Source organism: Hippopotamus amphibius, chromosome 2, assembly GCF_030028045.1.
Source record: "Hippopotamus amphibius kiboko isolate mHipAmp2 chromosome 2, mHipAmp2.hap2, whole genome shotgun sequence".
Lineage (NCBI taxonomy): Eukaryota > Metazoa > Chordata > Mammalia > Artiodactyla > Hippopotamidae > Hippopotamus > Hippopotamus amphibius.
Window position 1 is genome coordinate 101511008 of NC_080187.1, and position 26823 is coordinate 101537830.

At 38.6% G+C, this 26823-nt stretch overlaps 1 protein-coding gene across 3 annotated transcripts in view; it reads left to right on the plus strand.

The window, feature by feature from the left end:
- Positions 1-26823, plus strand: part of PGM5 (phosphoglucomutase 5) — a 178958-nt gene that overhangs the window by 91042 nt on the left and 61093 nt on the right. For all 3 annotated transcript variants that reach the window (XM_057724740.1, XM_057724741.1, XM_057724742.1), the window contains exon 7: positions 7241-7356. In XM_057724740.1, coding sequence (XP_057580723.1) covers positions 7241-7356 — 116 coding nt within the window. The remainder of the gene's footprint in view (positions 1-7240; positions 7357-26823) is intronic.

The window sequence follows — 26823 nt, forward strand, 5'->3', positions numbered from 1 at the left end:
GACACTTCCAATACCCAGAAGAGTAATAGTGTTATAACACTGTAGGACATTTTGCAGTTGTTAGAACGCTTACTTTTCTTTATATACAATCTCATTTGATCCTTATGACTTCCCTGATAAGACAGGCAAGGGAAGTGTTATTTAGTATGTGACTTTTGAGGTGTAGACCAGGCTGAGATACTACAGGCCCCAGGAACAAGCAGCTCTCTGCTAAAGTTGATACATATTTATATATATGATTGAAAGACTTTTGTGGTCATTTTATTGTGACAGCTTCATGTTTTATATTTATTTTACCTGAAAGTGTGAGTTGCTGCATTCAAAAAATGAGAAAAGAGTGAACTTGGAGATTGGTATTAGAAAACAAGGCCTGGCTGAACTCTGCCTAATACTTATTTATGAGCTGAGTAGGCTGCCTTAGAAATGCTTTTAAAGTGTAAACTCACATAAGCCTTTGACCTCAGAGCAGCTCCAGCCAGCAGTGCAGATATCAAAGAAAGGATCTGGGAGTGAACTCATCCATGTGAAAATCCTGGAGGACAAACTTAGGGGTAGTTTTTTTCCACGTCTGCCAGACATTAACCAGCATATCCAGAATGCTCTTAAACTCCATCTTCAGTAGTTTGCTTCTTGGGATGATGTAAACAAGGCTGATTGAAATATGTACTCAGTCATAAATACTACAGAGGGTTTTTATTTTAAATATATGTTTAATGGAAGCATAATGTATATTTAACAAGGCACACTTCATGCATAGCTGAGGGACTTTTGACAAAGTGCATACACCCATGTGACTACCATTGTAGAGCTAGAAGCAGAACAGCATTCCTGAAGCTCCCTGGTCCCCATTCCAGTTACTACCTCCCCTCCTCCCCACAGATAACCTCTGTCCTGACTTCCATCACCAGTGACTAGCTTTTTTGATTACAGCTTTACTGAGGTATAATTGACAGATAATAATATATTTAAAGTATACAGTGTGATGATTTGATACTGATATACATTGTGAAATAATGATCACAATCAAGGTAATTAACGCATCACATCCCATACTTAACTTTTTTTTTTGGTGAGAATTCTACTTTCAGCAAATTTCAAGTATATAATATGTATTAATAACTATAGTCACTATGCTATACCTTAGATTTTCAGAACTTACTTATCTTTTAATTTTTACAAAACTTTTTACTGAAGTATAGTTGATTTACAATGTTGTGTCAATCTGTACTGTACCGCAGAATGACTCAGTTATATACATATAGACATTCTTTAGAACTTATTTATCTTATAAGTGGAAATTTGTACCCTTTAACCACTATCTCCCCATTTCCCCACACCCCCAGTCCCTGGAAACCACCAATATACTCTTCATTTCTATGAATTCAGATTTATTTTTCCTTAGACTCCACATGTAAGTGATACCATACAATATTTGTTTTTCTCTGTCTGGTTTATTTCACTTAGCAGAATGCCTTCCATGTTCATTCATGTTGTTGCAAATGGCAGAATTTCCTTCTTTTTTAATGGCTGAATAATATTCGCTGTATTTACGAGTATATACCACATCTTCTTTATCCATTTATCTGTCATTGGACATTTAGGTTGTTTCCATGTCTTGGCTATAGTGAATAATGATGCAATGAGCATAGTAGTACAGATATCTTTCCGAGATCCTGTTTTCATTTCCTTTGGATAAATATCTAGAAGTGGGATTGCTGGATCATGTGGTAGGTCGTTTTTAATTTTTCGAGGACCCTCCATGTTATTGTCCATAGTGACCAATTATTTAGTACCGATTATATAGTATTTTCCATAGTACCGATTTATATTCCTACCAACAGTGCACGAGTGTTCCCTTTTCTCCATGTCCACCTTGGCTCTTATCTCTTGTCTTTTTGATAATAGCCATTTTAATAGGTGTGGGGTCATATCTCATTGTGGTTTTGATTTGTGCTTCTCTGACGGTTAGTGATGTTGAGCTTTGCATGTATCTGTTGGCTATTGGTATGCCTTCTTCAGAAAAATTTATTTTCCTGTTTAGACTCTTTGCTCATTTTTTAAAAATTAGATTGTTTTCTTGCTGTTAAGTTGTAAGCATTCCTTATATATTTTGGATATTAACCCCTTATTGGATACAGGGTTTGCAAATGTTTTTTCCCATTCGTTTTCCCTTTCCCATCCCCATTCCCTTTCATTTTGTGAGTTGTGAATATCCTCTTTTGTAAAGTGTCTATTCAAGATTTTTGCCAATTTTTTAAAGGTTATCTGCCTTTTTTTATTGATTTGTAGTTTTTCTATATAAACTACATATAAGTCTTTTGTTGGATGTATGTGATGCAGATATCTTCTAATCTATGTAGATGGAGGCTTTTTAAAAAGGGGCTAAGAGTTCAGTGTGTAGAAAACAGAACCAAGAGATCTGCTAAGCTCTTAAGAAAGTGGATGTTTGAAGATAAATCAAAGGAAGAGGGACCTGGAGCTTGTCCTCTTTAAATCTATTGCAACTTTCTCAAAGTAGAATTCCAAGAGCAGCTGATTCTGCCTCGTGTACTTGATATAATTAGTCGTTGTTTATTGGCTGTTCTCTCACAAGGCAAAAGAGAGTCATTAATAACCATTGATATTCCAGTAGAATATTATCACATACAATGATGTAGTACTGTAGAATTAGGTTAATAGATATTTTATTACCTACTATGGGCATGAACTGTGCTGGATGGAGGAGGCACAAAGATAGATATGCTAGTACCTCTACCTGTAGTGAGCTTTTAGGGATCTCTTAGGATACTTTTGTATCTGTTATCTTGTTTGAGCACGTGAGGGTAAGGGAACCACCTGACTGTAAAATAGAAATAATGTGTCCTTCTGCTCCTCAAACCTATGATTCGCGTATATTCACTGCCCTAATTCTATAAAATCTTTATTTTCAAGAAATGCTTTTCTCTTATCGTGATAGCCCCACCAATTAATACCTGGAGAAATTCTCTTTGCTTAAAATGACTGATTTAAATAAAACATGCAGAAATTAATTATATCTTAATATAAGGAACCTACAATGAGAAAAGACCATAAAATAGAGGTACTTTTCCTCTTGCTATTCAACAATATTTGTTAAATAATAGATATTAGTCAACTGAAATCATACAGAATTTATTAAGGGCAAGTCTGAAGAGGTACTATGTTACCCTAGACATTGAAGAGCTATAAAGGTATGTAAGATGCAGCGCCTGCCCTCAAAGAACTAACACCTTGGTGGTGGTGGTAGTGTCTGTGTGTGGAGGGAAAGCATTAAGGAGGTAACAACATGCACAGTGACAATGTGAACATAAAGACCCATGACCAAGAGAGGAAGCCTAGGGCAGGAAGGGTTACTCTGGGTTGATTACAGCAATGAAAAAAGAATTGTATTTGTTACAATCATGGAGCTGCTGCTGCTGCAAAACTAACCCCACAATGTACAATGGCTCAAACAGAGCCAAAGGTTGTTTCTCAGTCGTTAAAAGTTAAAAACAAGTGTTCTCGATTGGTGATTAATTCTGCTCCAGATGGTGATTCAGAAATCCAGATCATTCCAACTTGTAGGTCCCCCATCTTCAACATGTGGCTTTCTAGGATGGCTGGGCTTGTCCACATGAAACTGGCAGAAGGAGAAAGAACATGGAGGATGGGAAGCTTTAATAGCCAGATCTGAAAAGAGTGTGCATCGTCTCAATTCAAGTTCTATTGGCTAGAACTCCACGTGTGGCCACAATGAACTTCCTGGGAGGCTGGGAAGTGTAGTCCGGCTGTGTGTCCAGGAAAGGATGCCTTTGTGGACCACTAGCAGCCTTTGCCACAGGATTCGTGTTGGCAGGGCATTTAAGACAGGTTTTGAAGCAACACGGAGTATTTTGAGAGAGATTGGAAAGGAGGATTAATCCAGGCAACACGAAAAGCATGAAGAAATAAACCATGACAACAAAAATGCAAGAGCTTATTTAGAAAATAAAAGATGGTTCAGTTTTTTTTAAAAAGGAGCATGTGGGGAGTATCATGGGAGAAAGTGTTGGAAAGACAGGTTGAGGCTATTTCTAACCTGAAGCCACGTTTTTAGAGGTTTTAAAATCCACACTGAGGAGCTTATATCCACCATCGGGGGTTTTGGCTACCAGGGCTCACTCCCATTAGCAGGGTAATTGTGGTCCAGATTCATTTTCTTTCTTTTCCTTCACATGCTGTTGTTTCCTTGGAAGTAAGTTCCATTTGTCTCCAACACATGGTGGTGGTAGTCGAGGAGAGGGGTGTAGACCCTCACCATGAGCAGCTTCATTCTTAGCTTTTGTACCAGAGAGTTTCAGAGATTCCACTGGGGCTTCCTGCCAAAAACCAGTCTAGAGCCTGGTATCTGCTGAATGCTGTGGTTGGGATGGATCCCAAGTTCAGTAGAAGGAGAAGGGCGGGGAATTCCTTTCTGACTCTAGGACACAATCAACTCATTCTCGGGATCCTGGAATTTAATTACCCATATTGTTATCTTAGCTTGTGCAGCGGCAGTTGTGGCCCATAGTTATAAAAGTATCCGGTCCCTTCAAATCCAACCTCAGCCTTCAGCTTGATGACCTCCTGACAGTGATTAACTCAGAAGGGTGGAGCTGGGGAAATCCTCTCCCCTCCCTTCAGATCTGCCAACCTGGCTTTGAACCAACAAGAATGTTTTGGCCAGAGAATATCTATATCCCCACACCCTTTAGCCTCTCTCTTCCCCTCACCTCTGCTGCATGTTGCACATGCTGTTTTGTAATCATATGCATTCTATTTTAGCTAAATTAATTTTGATCCAGGCTTTACTATGTGCTGCCCTCAAAAGCTTCTGTGTGAATGATTTCTCCTTCCTTGAGCTTCTGACTACAAAATTAATGGCTCTGAAAACTCACCTTTGCTCTCTAATTGCTGCGAGGATTTATTCCATTATTCCTACCAGGATGTAAGCATGATTGTATATCTTTCTTAGACTATTGAGAAAAAGAGAAAAGAGAACCTTTGATATAACACCCAAGCATCCAAAAGGAGCTTCTTTTCAAAGCAAACTTGAAAGACACTTGGTGCGCAGTTTTTCAAGATTGTGAGCAACATTAACTACATTTGGGTTTTATGGAAAGAGAAGTGTTCATGTTCCTCTGGCAAGAGTTTCTAGATTTTTTTTCCCTCTAGCTGGCCACAAAAAACACCTAAAGAAATCACTATTGCATTGTGCCCTTTGTCCTGTGTGTATTTTTATTCCTTTTCTTTACCAAGATACCCTATTGGTTCCTCTCCATGGTCACCTTCTGCACCTACAGTCTTCAAAGAACTAAACTGCTGGTGGCAGGCATTTGATGTTTTTCTCTTTAGGTTGCTTCCATGTGAGGAAGATGAAACTCTTCAGGCCAGTGTCTGTGGTAGCAACTCATTCCCCAGCTTGCTTTGAAGTCTGTGTACATCTTGAAGCACTGGCATAGTGGAATGGAACGTGGGCAGAAATTAAGCAGACTTGGGTCTAGATTTCTTACCTCTTATCTCTGTGAGACCTTGAACAAAACACTTGACCTCCTTGGTCCTCTGAGCCTGAATTTTGACAGTATAGATTAGTTTTAGCTGTTTCTGAATTTTGCCTGAATGGAATATATAGTATATATTCCTTTGTTATTGGTTTCTTTTACCTGATATTACGTTCATGAGATTCATTCAAATTGTTGCATTTCATTGAATGATGTACTGCAACTACTAGGGCAGTAGATCATTCAATGAAATTCACACTGCTGCATTATATATTGCAAATCATTTGTCCATTCTGCTTTGATGGACATTTGAGTTGTTTCCGTTATTACCAATTGTGATTCTGTGATCACTTTTGTAAAATCTCGTGTACATACTCTGTTGAGTAATGTCACACGCTGGGTTCCCCAGGAAGCAGCTCTGAGAGAGGTTTGCTTGCAGGAACTTTGTTCCTTTCTGTCATCAGGATCAAAGTTTCCTGCAAGAGCAACACCTATGGGAGAGTGAGGAAGGAGGATCGGACAAAGGGAAATGAGCTGAAATGGCCCTACAGAATGGTGCCAAATAGGAACAAGAAGCCTAGACCTTTTTTGTTTATTTGTTTTGGTTTGGTTTTTTGTTTTTTTTAAGCTCTTTATTGGAATATAATTGCTTTACACTGTTGTGCCAGTTTTTGCTGTACAACAAAATGAATCAGCTGTATTTAGACATATATCCCCATATCCCCTCCCTCCCGCGACTCCCTCCCACCCTCCCTATTCCACCCCTCTAAGTCATCACCCATCATTGAGTTGATCTCCCTGTTTTATGCAGCAGCTTCCCACTAGCTACGTATTTTAGCTATACATTTGGTAGTGTATATATGTCAATGCTACTCTCTCACTTTGTCCCAGCTTCCTCTTCACCCCCCACAGAGCGAAGTAAGCCAGAGAGAGAAAAACAAATACAGTATGCTAACTCATATATATAGAATCTAAAAAAATGGTACTGATGAACCCAGTGACAGGGCAAGAATAAAGATGCAGATGTAGAGAATGGACTTGAAGCCTAGACCTTTATACGTCTCTCATTTGCCAGTCATTAGATGTGGACTGACCCAGGGAAGGGAGCATGATTTTGAGTGAGACATCTCTCTTTGGCAGAGAGTGGGGGCCTCATCTGTGAGCTGCCAGCCATCAACATTCCCCGTGGCTGGGAATGAGTGTTCCAGTCCTAAAAGTCCTAAAGTGTGTGAGTGTGTGAGGGGTGCAGAGGGTGATGAAGCTGAGCCGTATACCACAGTGTCTACCACATGTCATTAGTAATTTCTAGGAGTTGAATTGCTGGTTCATAGGATATGTGTATGTTCATCTACAGTAGATACTGTCAAACAATATTCCAAAGTGTCTACACCCAAATACCACCTTACTTTAGATTCTGAGATTCCCCAATTGGGATCTTACCACCAAGATAAAGGAATATATATAGAAGGGAATCATAAATGTATACTATACATTAACTTAACATTTTCGATATTATGGGGAAAGCAAAATTGAGTACCATTGGAACAGGCTACTTATCATCCTCTGCTTTATGGCTTGACGTCTTGAAAACTGTCCACATTATTCAGGGTGTTCTAAGATCTAGTAATGCCATTAACAGATCTTAAAGACTTCCTTATGTGCTGAGAAAAAAAAATGGAAAGGAGAAATATGAATTAACTGTTGCCTCGAATTTCATTTTTCAGAGTGGCCAAATCAATGAAGGTCCCTGTGTATGAGACCCCAGCTGGATGGAGATTCTTCTCAAATCTGATGGACTCAGGGCGGTGCTCTCTGTGTGGAGAAGAGAGCTTTGGCACAGGTAGGCTTTGTTGGGCTGATGTTACTGGAGAGGGTGGCTGCAGAACTCTGTGACCCCAGTTTGGGGACCTGTGAGTCCACTGTGAATCAAAGGCTCAAGAAAGGAAAAAAAAAATCTGAGAAACTTAGTGGGATATGCGCTATGACAAACTCACCTCTTCTGCCCTTTTCTTCTTTTTTTAAAAAAATTTCCTTTATTTCAAAAAATTTCTATTATGGGAATTGTTAAAATTATATATATATATATGTATGTATATATATATGAAACGTGTATATATATCACATTCCCTTGTGTTCATCACATGGTTTCAACCATCATCTACTCCTCGTCAATCTTACTTTATCTCTACCCTCATCCACAAGGGGAATCCTCCTCTCTGATTATTGTGATGTAATCCCTAGTGTCAATCTTTAAGTATAAGGGGTATTGAGAAAAAAAAATCTATATATATTATATATATAACCATAGTACCATTATCACCCCTAAAATGTTAAAAGATAATTTCTGCTTTCACTATTTAAAAAATGTCACTCCATTGTCTTCTGGCTTGCATAGTTTCCAAGAAGTCAGCTCTAATTCTTATTGCTGTTGCTCTGTATTTAAATTTCCCCTACCTCCCACCTCTGGCTGACGTCTAAGAACTTTTATGGAGATACAATTGACATACAATTAACTGCATATATTTAAAGTGTACAATTTGATATTTTTTTTCTTATTAGTAGTGTATATATGGCGATCCCAATCTCCCAGTTCATCCCACCCCACCCCCCCACCACCACCACTTTCCCTACTTGGTGTCTATATGTTTGTTCTCTATATCTGTGTCTCTATTTCTGCCTTGCAAACTGGTTGATTTGTACCATTTTTCTATATTCTGCATATATGTGTTAATATATGATATTTTTCTCTTTCTGACTCACGTCACTCTGTATGACAGTCTCTAGGTCCATCCATGTCTCTATAAATGTCCCAGTTTTGTTCCTTTTTACAGCTGAGTAATATTCCATTGTATAAATGTACCACATCTTCTTTATCCATTCATCTGTTGATGGACATTTAGGTTGCTTCCATGTCCTGGCTATTGTAAATAGTGCTGCAATGAACATTGGGGTGCATGTGTCTTTTTGAATTATGGTGTTCTCTGGATATATGCCCAGGAGTGGGATTGCTGGGTCATATAGTAACTCTATTTTTAGTTTTTCAAGGAACCTCCATACTGTTCTCCATAGTGACTGTATCAATTTACGTTCCCACCAACAATGCAAGAGAGTTCCCTTTTCTCCACATCCTCTCCAGCATTTACTGTTTGTAGATTTTCTGATGATGCCCATTCTAACCGGTGTGAGGTGATACCTCATGGTAGTTTTGATCTGCATTTCTCTAATAATTAGTGATGTTGAGCACCTTTTCATGTGCCTTTTGGCCATACGTACGTGTTCTTTGGAGAAATGCTTATTTAGGTCTTCTGCCCATTGTTTGATTGGGTTGTTTGTTTTTTTCATATTGAGCTGCTTGAACTGTTTATATATTTTGGAGATTAGTCCTTTGTCTGTTGATTCATTTGCCAATATTTTCTCCCATTCTGAGGGTTGTCTTTTTGTCTTGCTTATAGTTTCCTTTGCTGTGCAGAAGCTTTTAAGTTTCATTAGGTCCTACTTATTTATTTTTGTTTTTATTTCTATTACTCTAGGAGGTGGGTCAAAAAAGATCTTGCTGTGATTTATGTCAAAGAGTGTTCTTCCTATGTTTTGCTCTAGGAGTTTTATAATGTCTGGCCTTACATTTAGGTCTTTAATCCATTTTGAGTTTATTTTTGTGGATGGTGTTAGAGAGTGTTCTAATTTCATTCTTTTACATGTAGCTGTCCAGTTTTCCCAGCACCGCTTATTGAAGAGGCTGCCTTTTCTCCATTGTATATCCTTGCCTCCTTTGTCATAGATTAGTTGACCATAGTTTATCTCTGGGCTTTCTATCCTGTCCCGTTGATCTATATTTCTGTTTTTGTGCCTGTACCATATTGTCTTGATTACTGTAGCTTTGTAATATAGTCTGAAGTCAGGGAGTCTGATTCCTCCAGCTCCATTTTTCCCCCCAAGATTGCTTTGGCTATTCGGGGTCTTTTGTGTCTCCATACAAATTTTAGGATTTTTTTGTTCTAGTTCTGTAAAAAATGCCATGTCTTTGATTTCTTTCAATAGTGTCTTATACTTTTCTAAGTACAGGTCTTTTACCTCCTTAGTTAGGTTTATTCCTAGGTATCCTATTCTTTTTGTTGCAGTGGTGAATGGGATTATTTCCTTAATTTATCTTTCTGCTCTTTCATTGTTAGTGTATAGAAATGCAAGAGATTTCTGTGTGTTAATTTTGTATCCTGCAACTTTACCAAATTCATTGATTAGTTCAAATAGTTTTCTGGTGGCATCTTTAGGATTTTCTATGTATAGTAGCATGTCATCTGCAAACAGTGACAGTTTTACTTCTTTTCCAATTTGGATTCCTTTTATTTCTTTTTCTTCTCTGATTGCTGTGGCAAGGACTTCCAAAACTATGTTGAATAACAGTGGAGAGAGTGGACATCCTTGTCTTGTTCCTGATCTTAGAGAGAATGCTTTCAGTTTTTCACCATTGAGAATGATGTTTGCTGTGGGTTTGTCATACATGGCTTTTATTATGTTGAGATAGGTTCCCTCTATGCCCACCTTCTGGAGAGTTTTTATCATAAATGGGTGTTGAATTTTGTCAAAAGCTTTCTCTGCATCTATTGAGATGATCATGTAATTTTTATCCTTCAATTTGCTGATATGGTGTATCACATTGATTGATTTGCATATATTGAAGAATCCTTGCATTCCAGGGATAGACCCCACTTGATAATGGTGTATGATTCTTTTAATGTGTTGTTGGATTCTGTTTGCTAGTATTTTGTTGAGGATTTTTGCATCTAAATTCATCAGGGATATTGCTCTGTAATTTTCCTTTTTTGTAGTATATTTGTCTGGTTTTGGTATCAGAGTAATGGTTGCCTCATAGAATGAGTTTGGGAGTGTTCCTTCCTCTGAAAGTTTTTGGAAGAGTTTCAGAAGGATGGGTGTTAGCTCTTCTCTAAATGTTTGATAGAATTCACCTGTGAAGCCATCTGGTCCTGGACTTTTGTTTGTTGGAAGATTTTTTTTTTTTTTCAATTGATACATGCTTTTATTTACATACCATATTTCTTTACTCAATTCTTGTTGGAAGATTTTTAATCACAGTTTCAATTTCATTACTTGTGATTGGTCTGTTCATATTTCTGTGTCTTCCTGATTCAGTCTTGGAAGGTTATACCTTTCTAAGAATCTGTCCACTTCTTCCAGGTTGTCCATTTTATTGCCATATAGTTGCTTCTAGTAATCTCTTATGGTGCTTTTTATTTCTGTGGTGTCCATTTTAACTTCTCCTATTTCATTTCTAATTTTATTGATTTGAGTCCTCTCCCTCTTTTTCTTAATGAGCTTTGCTAAGGGTTTATCAATTTTGTTTATCTTCTCAAAGAACCAGCTTTTAGTTTTATTGATTTTTGCTGTTGTTTTCTTTGTTTCTATTTCATTTATTTCTGCTCTGATCTTTATGATTTCTCTCCTTCTACTAACTTTGGGTTTTGTTTGCTCTTCTTTCTCTAGTTTCTTTAGGTGTAAGCTTAGATTGTTTATCTGGGATTTTTCTTGTTTCTTGAGGTAGGATTGTATTGCTCTAAACTTCCTTCTTAGAACTGCTTTTGCTGCATCCCATAGGTTTTGGATTGTTGTGTTTTTGTTGTCATTTGTATCTAGTATTATTTAGTAGTGTATTGTTTAGCCTCTGTGTGTTTGTATATTTTACACTTTTTTTCCCTGTAATTAATTTCTAATCTCAGCATTGTGGTCAGAAAAGAAGCTTGATATGATTTCAATTTTCTTAAATTTACCAAGGCTTGATTTGTGACCCAAAATGTGATCTATCCTGGAGAATGTTCCATGTGCACCTGAGAAGAACGTATAATCTGCTGTTTTTGGATGTAATGTCCTATAGATATCTATTAAATCTAGCTGGTTTATTGTGTCATTTAAAGCTTGTGTTTCCTTATTAATTTTCTGTCTTCATAATCTGTCCACTGGTGTAAGTGGGGTGTTAAAGTCCCCCACTATTATTGTGTTACTGTCGATTTCCTCTTTTATAGTTGATTGCATTTGCCTTATGTATTGAGGTGTTCCTATATTGGGTGCATATATGTTTATAATTGTTATCTCCTCTTCTTGGATTGATCCCTTGATCATTATGTAATGTCCTTTCTTGTCTCTTGCAACATTTTTTATTTTAAAGTCTATTTTATCTGATATGAGTATCACCTACTCCAGCTTTCTTTTGCTTTCCATTTCATGGAATATCTTTTTCCATCCCCTCACTTTCAGTCTGTATGTGTCCCTAGGTCTGAAGTGGGTCTCTTGTAGACAGCATATATATGGGTCTTGTTTTTGTATCCATTCAGCCAGTCTGTGTCTTCTGGTTGGTGCATTTAGTCCATTTGCATTCCAGGTAATTATCAATATGTATGTTCCTATTATCATTTTCTGAATTGTGTTGTTTTTGCTTTTGTAGGTCCTTTTCTCTTCTTGTGTTTCCCGCTTAGAGAAGTTCCTTTAGCATTTGTTGTAAGGCTGGTTTGATGGTGCTGAAGTCTCTTAGCTGTTGCTTGTCTGTAAAGCTTTTGATTTCTCTGTTGAATCTGCATGAGATCCTTGTTGGGTAGAGTATTCTTGGTTGTGGGTTCTTCCCTTTCATCTCTTTAAATATATCATGCCACTCCCTTCTGGCTTGCAGAGTTTCTGCTGAGAAATTAGCTGTTAACCTTCTGGGAGTTCCCTTGTATGTTATTTGTCATTTTTCCCTTGTTGCTTTTAATAATTTTTCTCTGTCTTTAATTTTTGTCAATTTGACTATTGTGTGTCTTGGTGTGTTTCTCCTTGGGTTTATCCTGCCTGGGACTCTCTGTGCTTTCTGGACTTGGGTGGCTATTTCCTTTCCTGCGTTAAGGAAGTTTTTGGCTATATTCTCTTCCAATAATTTCTTGGGTCTTTTCTCTCTCTCTTCTCCTTCTGGGACCCCTATAATGCGAATGTTGGTGCATTTAATGTTTACCTAGAGGTCTTTTAGACTGTCTTCATTTCTTTTCTTTCTTTTTTCTTTATTCTTTATTGCATCAGTGATTTTCACTATTCTGTCTTCCAGGTCACTTATTCGTTCTTTTGCCTCAGTCAATCTGCTATTGGTTCCTTCAGTGTATTTTTCATTTCAGCTATTGTATTGCTTATCTCTGTTTGTTCTTTAATTCTTCTAGGTCTTTGTTAAACTTTTCTTACATCTTTTCGATCTTTGCATCCAGTCTTTATTCAAAGTCCTGGATCATCTTCATTATCATTATTCTGAATTCTTTTTTCTGGAAGGGTGCCTATCTCCTCTTCATTTAGTGGTTTTTCTGGGATTTTATCTTGTCCCTTCATCTGGTACAAAGTCCTCTGCCTTTTCGTTTTCTCTATCTTTCTGTAGCTGTGGGTTTCATTTCCACAGAACAAAATACTGCTGATCTTCATTTTCTTTTTATCTCTTGTTTTAACAGTTTAATTATAATATGTATTGGTACATGTATTTTTTTTTAACCCTGCTTGAGGTTCTTTGGGATTCTTGGATCTGTTGTTTGTTATTTTTCATTAATTTTAGAAAATTCTCAGCCATTATCTCTTTGAAAATATCTCTTTCCCTATTCTCTCATCTCCCCTGAGACACTACTTACAAATATTTTAGATAATTTGTGACCATATGTTGTCTCAGAGCTCTACATGCACTGTTTGGTTTTATTTTCTCTTTTTCCTTTTTTTATTTCTGTTAAGATAATCTCTATTGGCATATCATGAATTCTTTCCTGAGCTGTGTCCAGTCTTTTGCTGAGTCCAGTGAAGGATTTCTTCATCTCTGATATTGTGTTTTTTATTTCTAGTATTTCTCTTTGACTCTTTTTAAATAATTTTCATCTCTGTGATGAAATTCCTGATCAGTTTATGTCTGTTGTTTATCTTTTCCATTAGATCACTTAACATATTAAACATAGTTATTATAAACTTTCTGTCTGATAGTTCCAATATCTGGTTCTTTTCTGACTCTAGTTCTACTGATTGCTTTGTCTCTTGATAAAACAATGGTTTACTCTTTCTTGCTTTTTGTGTATCTCATAATTTTTCATTGAATACTGAACTGTATGTATATAAGAATAGTAGAGACTCAGGTAAATGATATTTTACACAGAAATGGGCATACCTCTTCTTCTATCAAAGCGTTAGTGTACAAGATTAAATTAAATATAGTCAGGAGTTGAGCTGGGTTTGGATTTTATTGTTTCTGTTAAAATATTCAGTGTATCAGTGTATCACAGACTTCAAATTCTTCCAGTAGGGGATATTTTTACTATGTACTGAATGTGAGGATGGGATGATGAGGAGATTTTTCATTGTTTCTGTTGTACTCACAGCTTTCAGCAGTTGCTGGATGTCTTTGATACAAAATAAACCTATATTACTAGGTTCTTGACCCTTCTCTAGTGACAGCAGATCTCTGCTTAGTACTGGTATAGAATTCTGGGCCCAAGGATTCCTATTCTTTGTCCCAAGGGCAGAGAGTTTTTACTTCAACCCCTGTCTCAGAAGCAGTGGATCTCTGCCTGGGTCCTAGGGGTGAGAAGGTTTGCAGTTCATTCATCCAGGAGCTTAAGGCTTTTTTTTTCCTATAAAAGAAATGTTTGGGGAATTTGAAGGGTTTCATGCTTATCTCTTGGCAGTTGATCATCTCCTGCATATCAGCAGCACTGAGTCTCTCTCTCTTTTTCCAGTCTTTCTTGTGGGTACTCAGGGGAGCCTATGGGAAAGAACTTGGAATGTGCCCTTTATATCTGCAACTCCAAGCAATTTAAAACTATCATAATAGGCTATACTTGGCTTTTAAGAATGTTTAAAACTCTAATGTAATTTCTTATTATTCACTTGTATGGAAGCATCCTCTTTCTCCTGTGCTCTACCAAAGGTGAGATGGTTTGTGTCCTATCTTGCCTTGAGACTCTTTGGAATTTACTTTATTTCCTGTAACCTCAGATCTCCAATCAGTTCAAAAAAAGTTATGTTGCAGCTTCTGGCCTTTTCTTATTACTGGGATGGGAATGACATTCTCTTGTAGGTTTCCATATCCTAAACAGAAGTGCAGAAGTGGAACTCCAAAAGTAATTTCTTAATAATTTCTCATATTGTCAACATTCCTTTCCTTAATAGATTTTTACAATTAGGATCCAAAAGATGTTACATAACTGGTTGATATCTCTTAAGTCTCTTTTAATCTGCATTTCTCCCCTCTACGTTTTCTCTTTCTAATTTATTCATTGAAGAAACTGGGTCATATGTCCTATAGAGCTTTTAACAGCTTTGATTTTAATGTTAATATCTTCATTTTCCTTTCTAATTTGTTTACATAACATATAAACACATAAAATTATGTAAAGAAAAACTATTGATTAATATGTCTTTTCTCTGGTTTACAACCACCTTAACAGATTGTTATTAATTATGGCATTTTCTTTTCTAAAAACTCTACATTTTTAGGTGTACAGTCATATAACTTACAACTAAAAGATTTTTTTGTGTTTTCTAATATTTAGACCTTTTATTTCATATTCTTATTGCATTAACTACAATCTTCAAAATAATATTAAATAACAATTGTGATATTCATGATTTTAATGGAAATTGATTCAGTATTTTACCATCTGTTTTGATGATTGCTTTTTAATATTGATAAAGTCCTTATCATGCTTATGTAGTTTTTTTCCTATTCTAATATTTCTTAGAATCATATTATAAATGGCCGCTGGAAGGTGCCCTTTCAGAATCAAGTGATATATTAATGGTTTTTTCCTTTATTATGTTAATGTAATGAAATATCATGATTGACTTGCTGATATCAAACCATCCTTGAATTCCTAAGAATAAATCTTATTTGGTCATGCTTAAACAGATTGCAGTAAAACCACTCTAACTGGTCATAATGATAGCATTTCAGGCTATGTCAGGGTTCCTGAAGGGATTTCTCCTGGGAAATTGTCTCCTTTTGCCAAAATCAGTTAGAGTCTAACAGCATTAATGGTACAGAAGGGTTGGCAGGCATGTTTTTCTCCTTCGAAAAAGAGACCACATCAAACTCTCTAAATTACTACTGTTTGATCTCAGCTTATGGACGGCAGGTCTGCTTGGGACACTTGAAACTGTTATACCTCTTCTCTGCTGAGGCCCTAAAAAATAGGTGTTCTGTGTGTCCTTTTTGGTGTTTTGTGTGTCTAAACCAGTGACTGTGATTCAAAAAATCAGGGATTGTATATTGTATATAATAATTCTGCCTGCTGGTTATTAAAATAACACAAATCTAGCAACTGGAATGGAAACTGATAAGTCCATTGTTATCCCTCTCTCTCTCTCTCTGTCTTTATAAACATTTATTAAGTGCTTACAAAAGATTATAAATTTGTAGTCTTTAAAATTAAAGGATAAAATATTATATGTATAAAGCATGATACCATTAATAACAAACATTTGCTGACTTCAATTTAATAAACATTTATTCAGTACTTACAGAGTAGACGATACTGTATTGGATGGTATGTAGAATACAAAAAGACCATACCCTTAAGAAATTCAAGATTTTTAGGGTACATAATTAGAAAGATGGACAGATGAGTTTTCTACAAAGCAGAAACTTCAGAGTTCCACAATAGAGGAATAGAAACAGCGCTGTGGGAGATGAGAAAAGGAGAAAGTAGTTTGGAACTGGAGGCTCAAAGCAAACTTCCTGGAAGAGATAGAAGTTAGATGGTTCTTAAAGAATGGGAAGGATTTGCACACATAGAGATGAAAGGACAGAGCCTTGTCAGACGGAGGCAGCAATGTCAAGAAAGGAATAGAAGTGGGAGAGCAGGGGACATGTGTTCAGCCAGCTGTTCAGTTTGTCTAGAGAAGTGTTTTCCAAATATGAATCAAGACTAATTTGGGGTCATGAGGTTGGTATAGTTGTGAACAGCTTTTTAAGAAAATGTAATAGGCTAGAAACTATCAGAATGCATTGCACTTGTTAAAGATAAATGCTATTTTGAGAAATATGTATGTATAAATATGTATACAGGTATCTGTTTGCTAGGTCTCACTGTAAAATGCATTTATTGTGGGTCATGGTCAAAAGACTGGTCTATACCAGAGGTTGGCAAACTTTTTCTGTAAAGGGCCAGATAGTAAATATTTTAGGCTTTTTGAACTGAGAGGCTATGTATGGTCTCTTCTACAATTACTCAACTCAGTAATTGTAGCACAAAAGCAGCCATAGACAATACATAAATGAGTGTGGCTGTGTGCCAATAAAAATTCACTTACAAAAATAGACCCAAGTCCAAATTTGGCCCATGAGCTGAAGTTCACTAACTTCTGACGTATAGGGTAGGGTAGAGAAGGGAGTATCAAGAAACAGTATTGGAAATACCAGTGGGGAGGGCCTCATTTTTTAAGCCCTTTGCCTGCCTAGCTTAGATGTTGAGGCTTGACTCAACTAGAAACAGGAAACCACAGTCTGCGGGGGACGGGGCGGGGGGGGGGGGGTGCGGGGTGTAGGTCTGATTGCAGCCACTTTCCATCAGGCTTTACTTTCAGATTGTTATGCTGATTGCAACATGTAGGCTGGACTAGAAGGGAATTTTAAAAGCCTCTCACTGTTATATTTGCCTATTATTTTCCTTTCAAGGAGCACAAGAAGATTTTTCAATGTGTGGAGCCCTAAAGGTACTTAGGGTTCTGGTGACATTAGCCTGATTTGACAGATGAAGCTCCTGAACCCAAGAAGTGGTTAAGTGACTCACCCAGGGCCCCAAAGCCTGGAAAAGGCCTCCACTTGAATTAAATTACAGTTGAACTGAAAGACAGTTCTCCTGCCCTACGGTGTATGCTGCTTTCCACGGTGCTGATCAGCCTTTCCCATGAAAGCAGTGGCTAATTCCATCTCTCCAGCACCTGACAGTAAATGACTGTTAGAAAGCCTGAGGAACTGGACCACTCAGTCTTGGAAAGAAAAAGTGGCTTCATGCTGTTTCTTATTAATGCTGGTTCTTGGAGAGACACTGAGCTAGATATGTAAGAATTACCTGGGGAACTTGCTAAAATACAGATTTCTATCCTACCCTTACTTGAAATCCCTGGAAAGATGGAGCCTAATAATCTGCATTTTAAATAAGTATCTTCATGGGATTTGGATGTGCAGTCAGGAGTAGGAAACATTGCTGGTATTTATTTTTCATCAGTAACGATAGAAAGAGTGTGTCTCACATGCCACACCAGATTTGGTTCAGGAATTCTAGAGGCCCAGGAATGTGAGGCTGACGATGTTCAAGACCCTCACCTGCCACTTACCAACAAACCACGTGGCCTCTCTGACCCCTTACAATTCCAACCTGTAAGAGTCAGCTGATCACAGGAGCTCCCCATCTGCCTTGGGATATAGTTCTCAAAATCAAGTGAGCTAATTGAGGAAGGAGAAAGCAGAGAGGTGGAAAGGTTTGAGACCTGAGACTGGGGAGATGCTTCTACAACTTATCGAAGCTTTTTCTAGTGGAGGCCTTTTGCAGTGCCCCTGGGGCATGGAACTGTGTACCAGCTAGGGATGCATAGTTTAGTGCCTAGAAAAGCTTCATAATATGGATCTGCCTCGGGCTCAAGAATGCCAAACTTTTTGTCCAAGATGAGCAGGATATACCCTGAGAGGAAATTTCCCTTGTCAGCATCTTGAGCTCCCAGAACTTTCCAAGGAAACAGGCTGGTGATAGGATCAAAGTTCAGGCTTCTCTCCTGTGGAAAGGGTCCAGATCCCAGACAATAGGAAACCTGTATTTATTGCTCTGTCAACCAACCAAGGTAATTTCAGAAGCCAAATCATCTTTTGTGCTAGGACTAGATACTCACCCACTTCTTGGGAAGGGCTTTGGAAAACTTTTCAGAGAGAAAGGAGAATGTTGTATAAATCCTTAGATTTAAATAGAAGAAAACTGCTCATCTAAATGGCATTCTGGCCACTTTTTTCAAGTTCCAAATTGGAAGATATCTGGACTTGTTCCCATACACAAAGGGGGATGTACTAAAATACTAAAACCGAGAGCTAAAAAACCAAAAACTTTGACGTTTGGGAGCGTTTGTTGAGGGTGTTCTACTGGTTGCCAGCACTGTCATCAGTTTTCTAAGAAGGCGTGCCATCTGGGGAGTGTATAAATGACCATGCCCAGAGCTTGTCCCTTTACAGGTAACGTAAAGAATTGCTGTGTTTGTGAATGCCTGGAAGAACTCCAAGCTGACCACCATGTTGAGTATTACTATTACTTTTGTTATATATTTTAAAAAAGCTCATATCACTAGCCGTACAAATTTGCCAAACAAAATCAGGCAATGCAACAACGTTTGCTTTTTCCAAGAAAGTGTTCTCTGATGAGTTTTCTACAATAATAATAATTATCTTTTAAAATTAGCACTTAGTATGTGCTGGGGCGTTGCTAAGCCTTTTGTATACAACCATCTCTTTCTGGAAATTTGGAATTGAATCCAGGTCTCCTGGCACCAACACGGCTTGTCTTTCATTGTTAACACCAACTTTTTCTATTGTGGCCTCTGGAGTACAGCCTGGAGCGCTTAAAGGTGGCTCTTTTTTGTATCTGACCAGTCTCTAGCACAAAAGGAAGGGGCCCAGAGCATATGTGTATTTCATGTCACAGGAAATCGCGAGTATCTTTCCAGTCTTTTGAGATTTTTCTGGATCCCTCTGCTTGCCATGCAACTATAAATGCCCTGAGGACAGCAGCCATGTCTGTCTTGCTCAGCTCTATTTCTTTCATATATGGCAGGCTTTGTAGGCTGGATGGAAGGATACAAAGATGGGTGGCTGATGGAAAGAAGGAAGGAACGAATGAAGGAAGGAAAGGAGGGAGGGAGGGAAGAAGGAAGGCTGGAAAGATGGATGGAAGGCAGATGGAAGGAAGGAAAGAAAGGAGGAAGAAACAGAGAATTTCCATCTTGGTATTTCTTCTTTGCATTATTAGTAATTATATTTTTATCATTCTGGAGTTATGTTTTTATCAATATAAGTAGTTATATTTTTATCATTCTGGAAATCTGGGCATTAAGTACCCTAAGATTTGGGAGAATTCATAAAAACAAAACCACATACATATAGATCAGTTGGAAGGGAGTGAGGAAGGATGTTATGAATTATAGTAAACTCAGAATTATATAAAGTTTTAAAATAAAGCTCAATCATCATATCATTATTAGCACAAATTAATAGCTAACACAATCTTTTAGGAAAACTCCATCCCCAAGTCTGTATTAATGAACAGATTTAAAATTTTACAAAAACTGTTACGTATTTGTAATTCATTTTATTCACTTATTTCCTTTGTTTAGGGGGTGGAGGGCTGCTGACAATTACCTGTAAGTAGCCACGTTTGACAGTGGCTGGGTTCTAGCTTTAGTGATCTTTTGTATTTACTAAATTCTTACAGCCTTTAGCATACACATACTCTGCTCTCTTGTCTTATGGCTTACATTACTGACTCATTCTCCAGTTGCTTTGTGAAAGAACATTTTATTTCCCCTAATAGTTAAACAGTTTATAACTCTTTCAAGTTCCATACCTTTTCCTTCATCTATATTTCACACATGAACTATGTACATCCTAACTCAAGATTGGGTTCACAGGAGTGCTGTTGAAGAAATATTGAATAGGTTTAACTTATTTATACAATTATTTTTACTTAATACCATATTTTTAAAGGTACAATAAAGGAAAACTTCAATTCATTCCCTATTCAGATTATCATTAACTCTACATTTGGAAGTTTTCACATCTGTCCAGTCTCTAGGCCAGACAAGGAGGCCCACATATCTGTGAATTTCAGATTATTAAGGTTCGATCACATTTCTTTCTCTTATTTCTGGCCGATTTGTGTAAATTTGGCTGGGTAGCAGTGTGACATGAGGAGGCTGTGATGACAGCACTATCAGCACTAGGAGAGCAATTTCTCTGTTGGACAAGTTGAAACAGGCTGTGTGCACATGTGCAATTCAATCTAGGCTGGGCCAGAGCACAGAGGTGCTGTGGTTGACAACCCCCAAGAGCCTGCTTGTAAACTCTGAAAACTGAAACTCTCATCTGGACCCTCTACAAACTCTCAGCCCCTGTGCTGGGAAAGAGAGCTCCCACCTGGAGTGGGAGGAATGTCTCCATCAAAAAAAAATATATTCCTTTTCTTGGGGTCTCCACAGTTCCAGTCCCACTGACCCTTCAGTTCATCCTGCAAGCTGATGAAAAGTGGCAGAGGGGGTGTTGTGTGACACCAAAGTGTGGAGCAGAAAGAAAGGAACGGGGCGTCCCTCGGAGTCTGTGTCCACACTTACCAGTGCATCCTGGGTCTTGGGACCCTGGGAAAACATTCTTCAGTCTTCACGGACTGAAGAATTCCAAACAGACTAAGGGTTTCTTTTCACAGTGTCTACTAGGGGACTTTTAACAAGGGGGTCCATCCCTTGGTATTTAAGATGCAATCCCTAAAGTTATGCTCTGAGGCTTCCCCCGCTGCGCTCTCCCGGTTACCAGGTGACCCCACTGAGAACAAAGTACAATGACTAAAGAGTGACAGGTCCTCAACCCTGTGGTGCAAGCCTTAAACCCACCAGAGAGATTTCTGGTTCAGCTTATGACCTAGCAGGGAACAATTCTTAGAGAGTTGTGTTTTTCCCATCAGCACTGGTGACAAAGAAGTGGGATGGGACATACGAGTCAGGAGGTCCCACTGTCCCATACCTTGGCATGCGCCTGTGAGGCAGGAGTGTCCGCTGGCCGGCCCTGACATTGTTAACGCTTTCTCCTCCTCTGGGATGGATGGCCTGGCTGCCGTAGGGCCTGTGTTAATGAAAGAGTGCTAATACTTGTCATGTATCGAGCATCTCTTGAGTGATAAGTACATGCTTAGGGCCTCCTATACATCATTTCACTGAGACTTCTTGACTCTGAAATGAACTAGGGACCATAATGAACCCCATTTTACAGACGAGGTAATTGAGGCTTAGGGAGGGAAGTCGAGCCACTGGCCAAGTTCACGTGGCAGAGCCAGGATTCAAACCCAGTCTTACTCTGTTTTTCCTGTTTCAGGACATGCCAAGGGGTCCTTTTCTCCCATCCGGTTAATTCTTTTCGATGGGGATGGGGTGCATGCCGGGGATGTGGAAGAATGATGTCATGTAAACAGCACAGCACCAGGAGCTGACAGACCCAGTTAGAGCTTGACACCCCCTCTCTGTCACTGAATTTCCTTACACAGATCACTTGACTTCTCCGGGCCTCAATTTCCTCGTTCATAAGACAAATCTGTTCAACGGGATGATCTATAAAGTTTTTCCTTATATATCTTTTCAGGTTGCTTCCAGCTTTTAGTGAGGAGTGAATCTGATGAATTACATCAAACTACATGCTAGAGTTTCACCTAATCATTCATTCATTCATTCAACGACGGTTTACTGTGCACCTTCTATGAGCCAGGGCCGGGAGAGAATGATGAGTCATTTCAGACACAGGTCCTCCCCTCATGGAGTTTACAGGGTGTCACAGCAGTCAGGATATTAGCCAAGAGCCATGCCCGCATATTGTGTCAAGCACCTCCATCATCATCAGGTTTATCGTTGCATAGCATTGGGACCCAGGGTTTTCATAACGCAGCATGAGCTACGCTGTCAGTTACTGCCGTCCCACCTTTCTGAGCTGACAGCTGGCTCTGACCCACGTTCATGCAGGACAGCTTTGTTCTCTGATTGATAAACACTATAGAGCATTACTTCTTTAAAAAGTACTTCTCTTAAGCATGGAAAAGTGACAGTTTTTCCATAAGCCCCGCTTTTTGTCCAGATTTGAAGAGCTGAACACGAGCAGTTTGAGACATGGAAAAAAAACAAAACCTGTCACAGTTCAGTAGCATGTTCTCAAATCTCAGATTCCCTGCAAGGGGTGCCTCCCAGTGTTCCCTCATAACTTCAGTATGTTGAAAAGACAAATCCCGAAGTGGATACAAAGAGGATGGGAAGAATTTCAAAGCTGCAAATTAATGAAAACTTCATTTGTAAATGAAAAGGGTAAGTTGAGAGGAGAGGAGAAGTAAAAGGAAATCTGGCAACTTCCTACATGTCTAATGTGAGGAGGAAAAAACGCAAATCCATCACCCAGATCTTCAGAAGGGCTGCCTCAGGTCTAACCACATGTGGCATTTTATCTGCCCCATTGCAGCTCCTGAGGACCGCTGGCATTACTGGGGATTTCCAGTGATGGTTATGTCCACAGGTGGTGGAGCCAAACCGCGCAGGTGTGAATCTTCTTTTCACCACTTAGTGGCCATGTGACTTCATACAAATGACCTAACCTCAATCTCTTATCTGTAAAGAGAAGCTATCAAATTGTCAAAATCGGATATAATTGATAGATGTATATAGTACAAAGTGAAGTGCCTGGTGCCTTGCTGTTATTCTTCTAAAAATGGAATTTATCTTGTTGTATAACTGTGCATCAAGAGCAAGTATATAGGTATATTTCCCATCATTTCTGGCTCTAGGAAATGTGTGTGCTTAGGTATGTGCTGTAAATGCACATATCCTAAAAACCGTCTTTGAGCTGGTGGCCTTCCTTATCCGATGGCCAACCATCCTGGTGTACCTGGGACAGAGAGGTTTCCTGGGATGTTGTTCATCTCCTGCTAAAATGGAGAAAGTCCCATGTACACCTGGATGCGTTGATTACCCCAAATTTGGCAAGGCCTGCACAAGATTTCCAGACAAAAGGGGCGGGGGGAAACCATGATATTGAAGCTGGCTCCAGTGAGAGGCCCCCACCTAATTAAGGCCAGGGGCATCCATTGAACTAGAGACCAATGACCACTTTCCTTTAGTGCCAAATTTGAGCAAGCAGAAGAAGAGGCCTAATTTACTACCCCTAAGTAATCTGCCCCCAATCTGGGGACTATTTTGAGTATATCCTTCTCTTAAGACAGTGGTTCTCAAGTCTGGCTGCCCATAAGAATTACCCAAGGAATTAAAAACAAAATACTGAACCTGGGTCCCATTGCCAAAAATTCTGATTTTATTGGTCTGGGGTTGGGCCTGAGCATTGGTATTTTTAATAAGTTCTTTAGGTGATTATAATGGGCAGCCTGGGTTGAGAACCACTAACTTATTTCTAGCTCGGAGTTGGCAACAGGTGCAGAATGATTTATATTTTCCCAAATGACAAATTCAGACTTTCCTGATCTGAGTTTCAACTGAGATGACTTGATCTGTTAGTAACATGTGTGGTGTTTTATTGCGTTGATTTGTCCATGCTGGCATTTCCATTTGAGGAAAATTCCTTTGAGATTGAGTACTCTCTTTTTTTCCCCATTTCTTTTGTGAGGTCAGTATACTTACTGATGTACTGCCTAGCTCAAAGTAATATGGTTTTAAATCTTGAGAAAATTCAAAGTCTGATTTGGGGGAATAGGGGCCTAAGAATGTTTCTGATGAGAAAAAAATAGACCTGTTTTTGGAGTCAGTTTTTCCTGGAGTTGTGGCAGGGAGAGCTGAACACCTCCCTTCTGGTATCTGAGTGGAGATGGCTGTTTCTCCGGGCTGGGCAAAGTAAGTCTGAGTGGGTTTTGGGCTGGGCTAGCCTGGATAGAGGAAGGACAGTTGAGTGATACTTTCAGGCTTTGGAAATACGGGCTAAAGCTTCTTGCAGTGTCCCGAACCAGGTGGAAGCTCTGACTGCACCACCAGCCAGAAATCCAGAGAAGGCAAACTTCAAAAATTGTACTGTATTATTCAGTGCTAAGGAGAAATGAGCTATAAAGACATGAAGGAAACTTAAATGCATATTACTAAGTGAAAGAAGCCAAACTATCAATAAAAAGGCCACATACTATATGAGTCCAATTATATGATAATCTGGAAAAGGCACAACTATAAAGATAATAAAAGGATTAGTGGTTGCCAGGGGCTATGAGGGAGGGAAGGATAAATAGTCAGAACACAGAGGGTTTTTTAGGGCCGTGAAACTGTGCAATATTGTAGTGGTGGATATGTGTTTGTCAAAACCCGTAGAATGTACAACACCAAGAGTGAACCCTAACGCGAACTGTGGACTTTGGGTGATGATGTGTCAGTGTAGGGTCATCATTTGTAACAAATGTCCCACTCTGGTGCGGGATGTTGATGGTGGGGAGGTTGTGTTTGTGTGGAGACAGTGACTGTTATGGGAACTCTCTGTACTTTTCATTCAATTTTGCTATGAAGCTAAAACTGCTCTAGAAAATAAAATATATTAAAAATTGTACTGGCAATAGTATGCATGTATAAGTGTTAGTATCGAAGAACTTTTTTCTGGAATCTTATGTTCTAAAGATGGAGCAGATGTGAATATGTGAAATGAGGAAGTGAAAGAGCTATTGTATTTGCTTTTTTCCCAAACAACTGTTTAATTGTTCACAGAGTGTAGAGATTTTGCCTGGGAAGAAAGGGGGTGAAACACCGGCTGGGTGAGTCCCTCTTCACACCCAGTCAGCAATAGTAGAAGTGCCCTGGGGTCTCTTGAGATGAATCTAAAGCTTTGCCCTTGCTACTGGGGTCTCCCTATGAGGTGAGCAAACCCTAAGCCCAGCTTCCCCCAAGGCCAACGTTGACAGCTCAGCAGTGCACTGCCTTGCCTGTCCTCACTTTCTGTCAAGTCCTAAAGCCTTACAGGATGTCCTGATCCTAATCCCCAAACCCGTGAGCCCCATGAAGGGGTCCCATTCAGTCTCAATGCTCTAAGTAGCTATGACTCAGTCTAAGAAATGGCATGGGCAATGGGTTCAAAATTCATCCCCTGTTCACCGGCAGTATTGATGCCTTTAGCATCCCAGCTAACCCTTGGTAGATGGGATTTCACGTTTTCAAATCTGAATTTCTACACACCGTAGACAATTTTAACTTTTTTTATTTTTTTCTTGTAATGAAAATAATATACATTTGTTGTGGAAATACTGCAAAGGAAAAAGCAGCAAAACATCTGCACTTCTACTGCTTCAGTGACAACACAACGATTTGGTGCATGTCCTGTTGATTACCTGTGCACACACATGAATACATGTCTACATGTGTCTTTCTACAAAAAAAAAAAATACTAAATATTCTTTTTTTGGTAACCTGATTTTTTAACATTTATTAAAATTGGGTGACCACTATGGAGAACAGTATGGAGATTCCTTGCAAAACTAAAAATAGAGTTACCGTATGACCTAGCAATCCCACTCCTGGGCATATACCCAGAGAACACCATAATTCAAAAAGGCACATGCACCCCAATGTTCATTGCAGCACTATTTACAATAGCCAGGACATGGAAGCAACCTAAATGCCCATCAACAGATGAATGGATAAAGAAGATGTGGCACATATATACAATGGAATATTATTCAGCTGTAAAAAGGAATGAAACTGGGACATTTGTAGAGACGTGGATGGACCTAGAGACTGTCATACAGAGTGACGTGAGTCAGAAAGAGAAAAACAAATATCGTATATTAACACATATATGCGGAATATAGAAAAATGGTACAAATCAACCAGTTTGCAAGGCAGAAATAGAGACACAGATGTAGAGAACAAACATATGGACACCAAGTGGGGAAAGCAGGGAGGGTTGGAGGGGGGAATGAATTGGGAGATTGGGTTTGCCATATATACATTACTAATAAGAAAAAAAATACCAAATTGTACACTCTAAATATGTGCAGTTTACTGTATGTCAACTGTATCTCAATAAAAGTTCTTTAAAAAAATTGGGTGACCATCATTCCATGTGTTACCAAAGATTCTTATTCAATATTTTATCTGCACAACAAGTTTTTGTGTGGATTTTCCACAATTTCCTAGTCTTAACAATTAGTATTCATTTTTTAACTTTCCCTCTTCTTTAAAATTTTTTTGTTGTTTTCTTTGCTTTTTTTTTCTTTTTATTATTTATTCAACTTTCCCTCTTCTTTAAGCTGCTTTAGTGAATATCCTTTTGACCAAAGGTTAAGAAATAGAATAGCTGGGTCCAAAACTAGTTATTGTTTTAAAGCTATTGATCATTATTGCCAAATTATTCTACCAAACTGTACACGTTTACGCTGGTATTTTGCTAGTACTAGGTGTTCCCCTGCCCCTAATGAATGCGTGCTAATTTGAAAGTCCCCAAATGGGATTCCATTTTATGGATTTTTCTTAGACTGAGGTGAGATTGAACATTTGTTCAGATGTTTTTGACTGTCAATATTTTTCTCTTGAAAACTGCTCATTT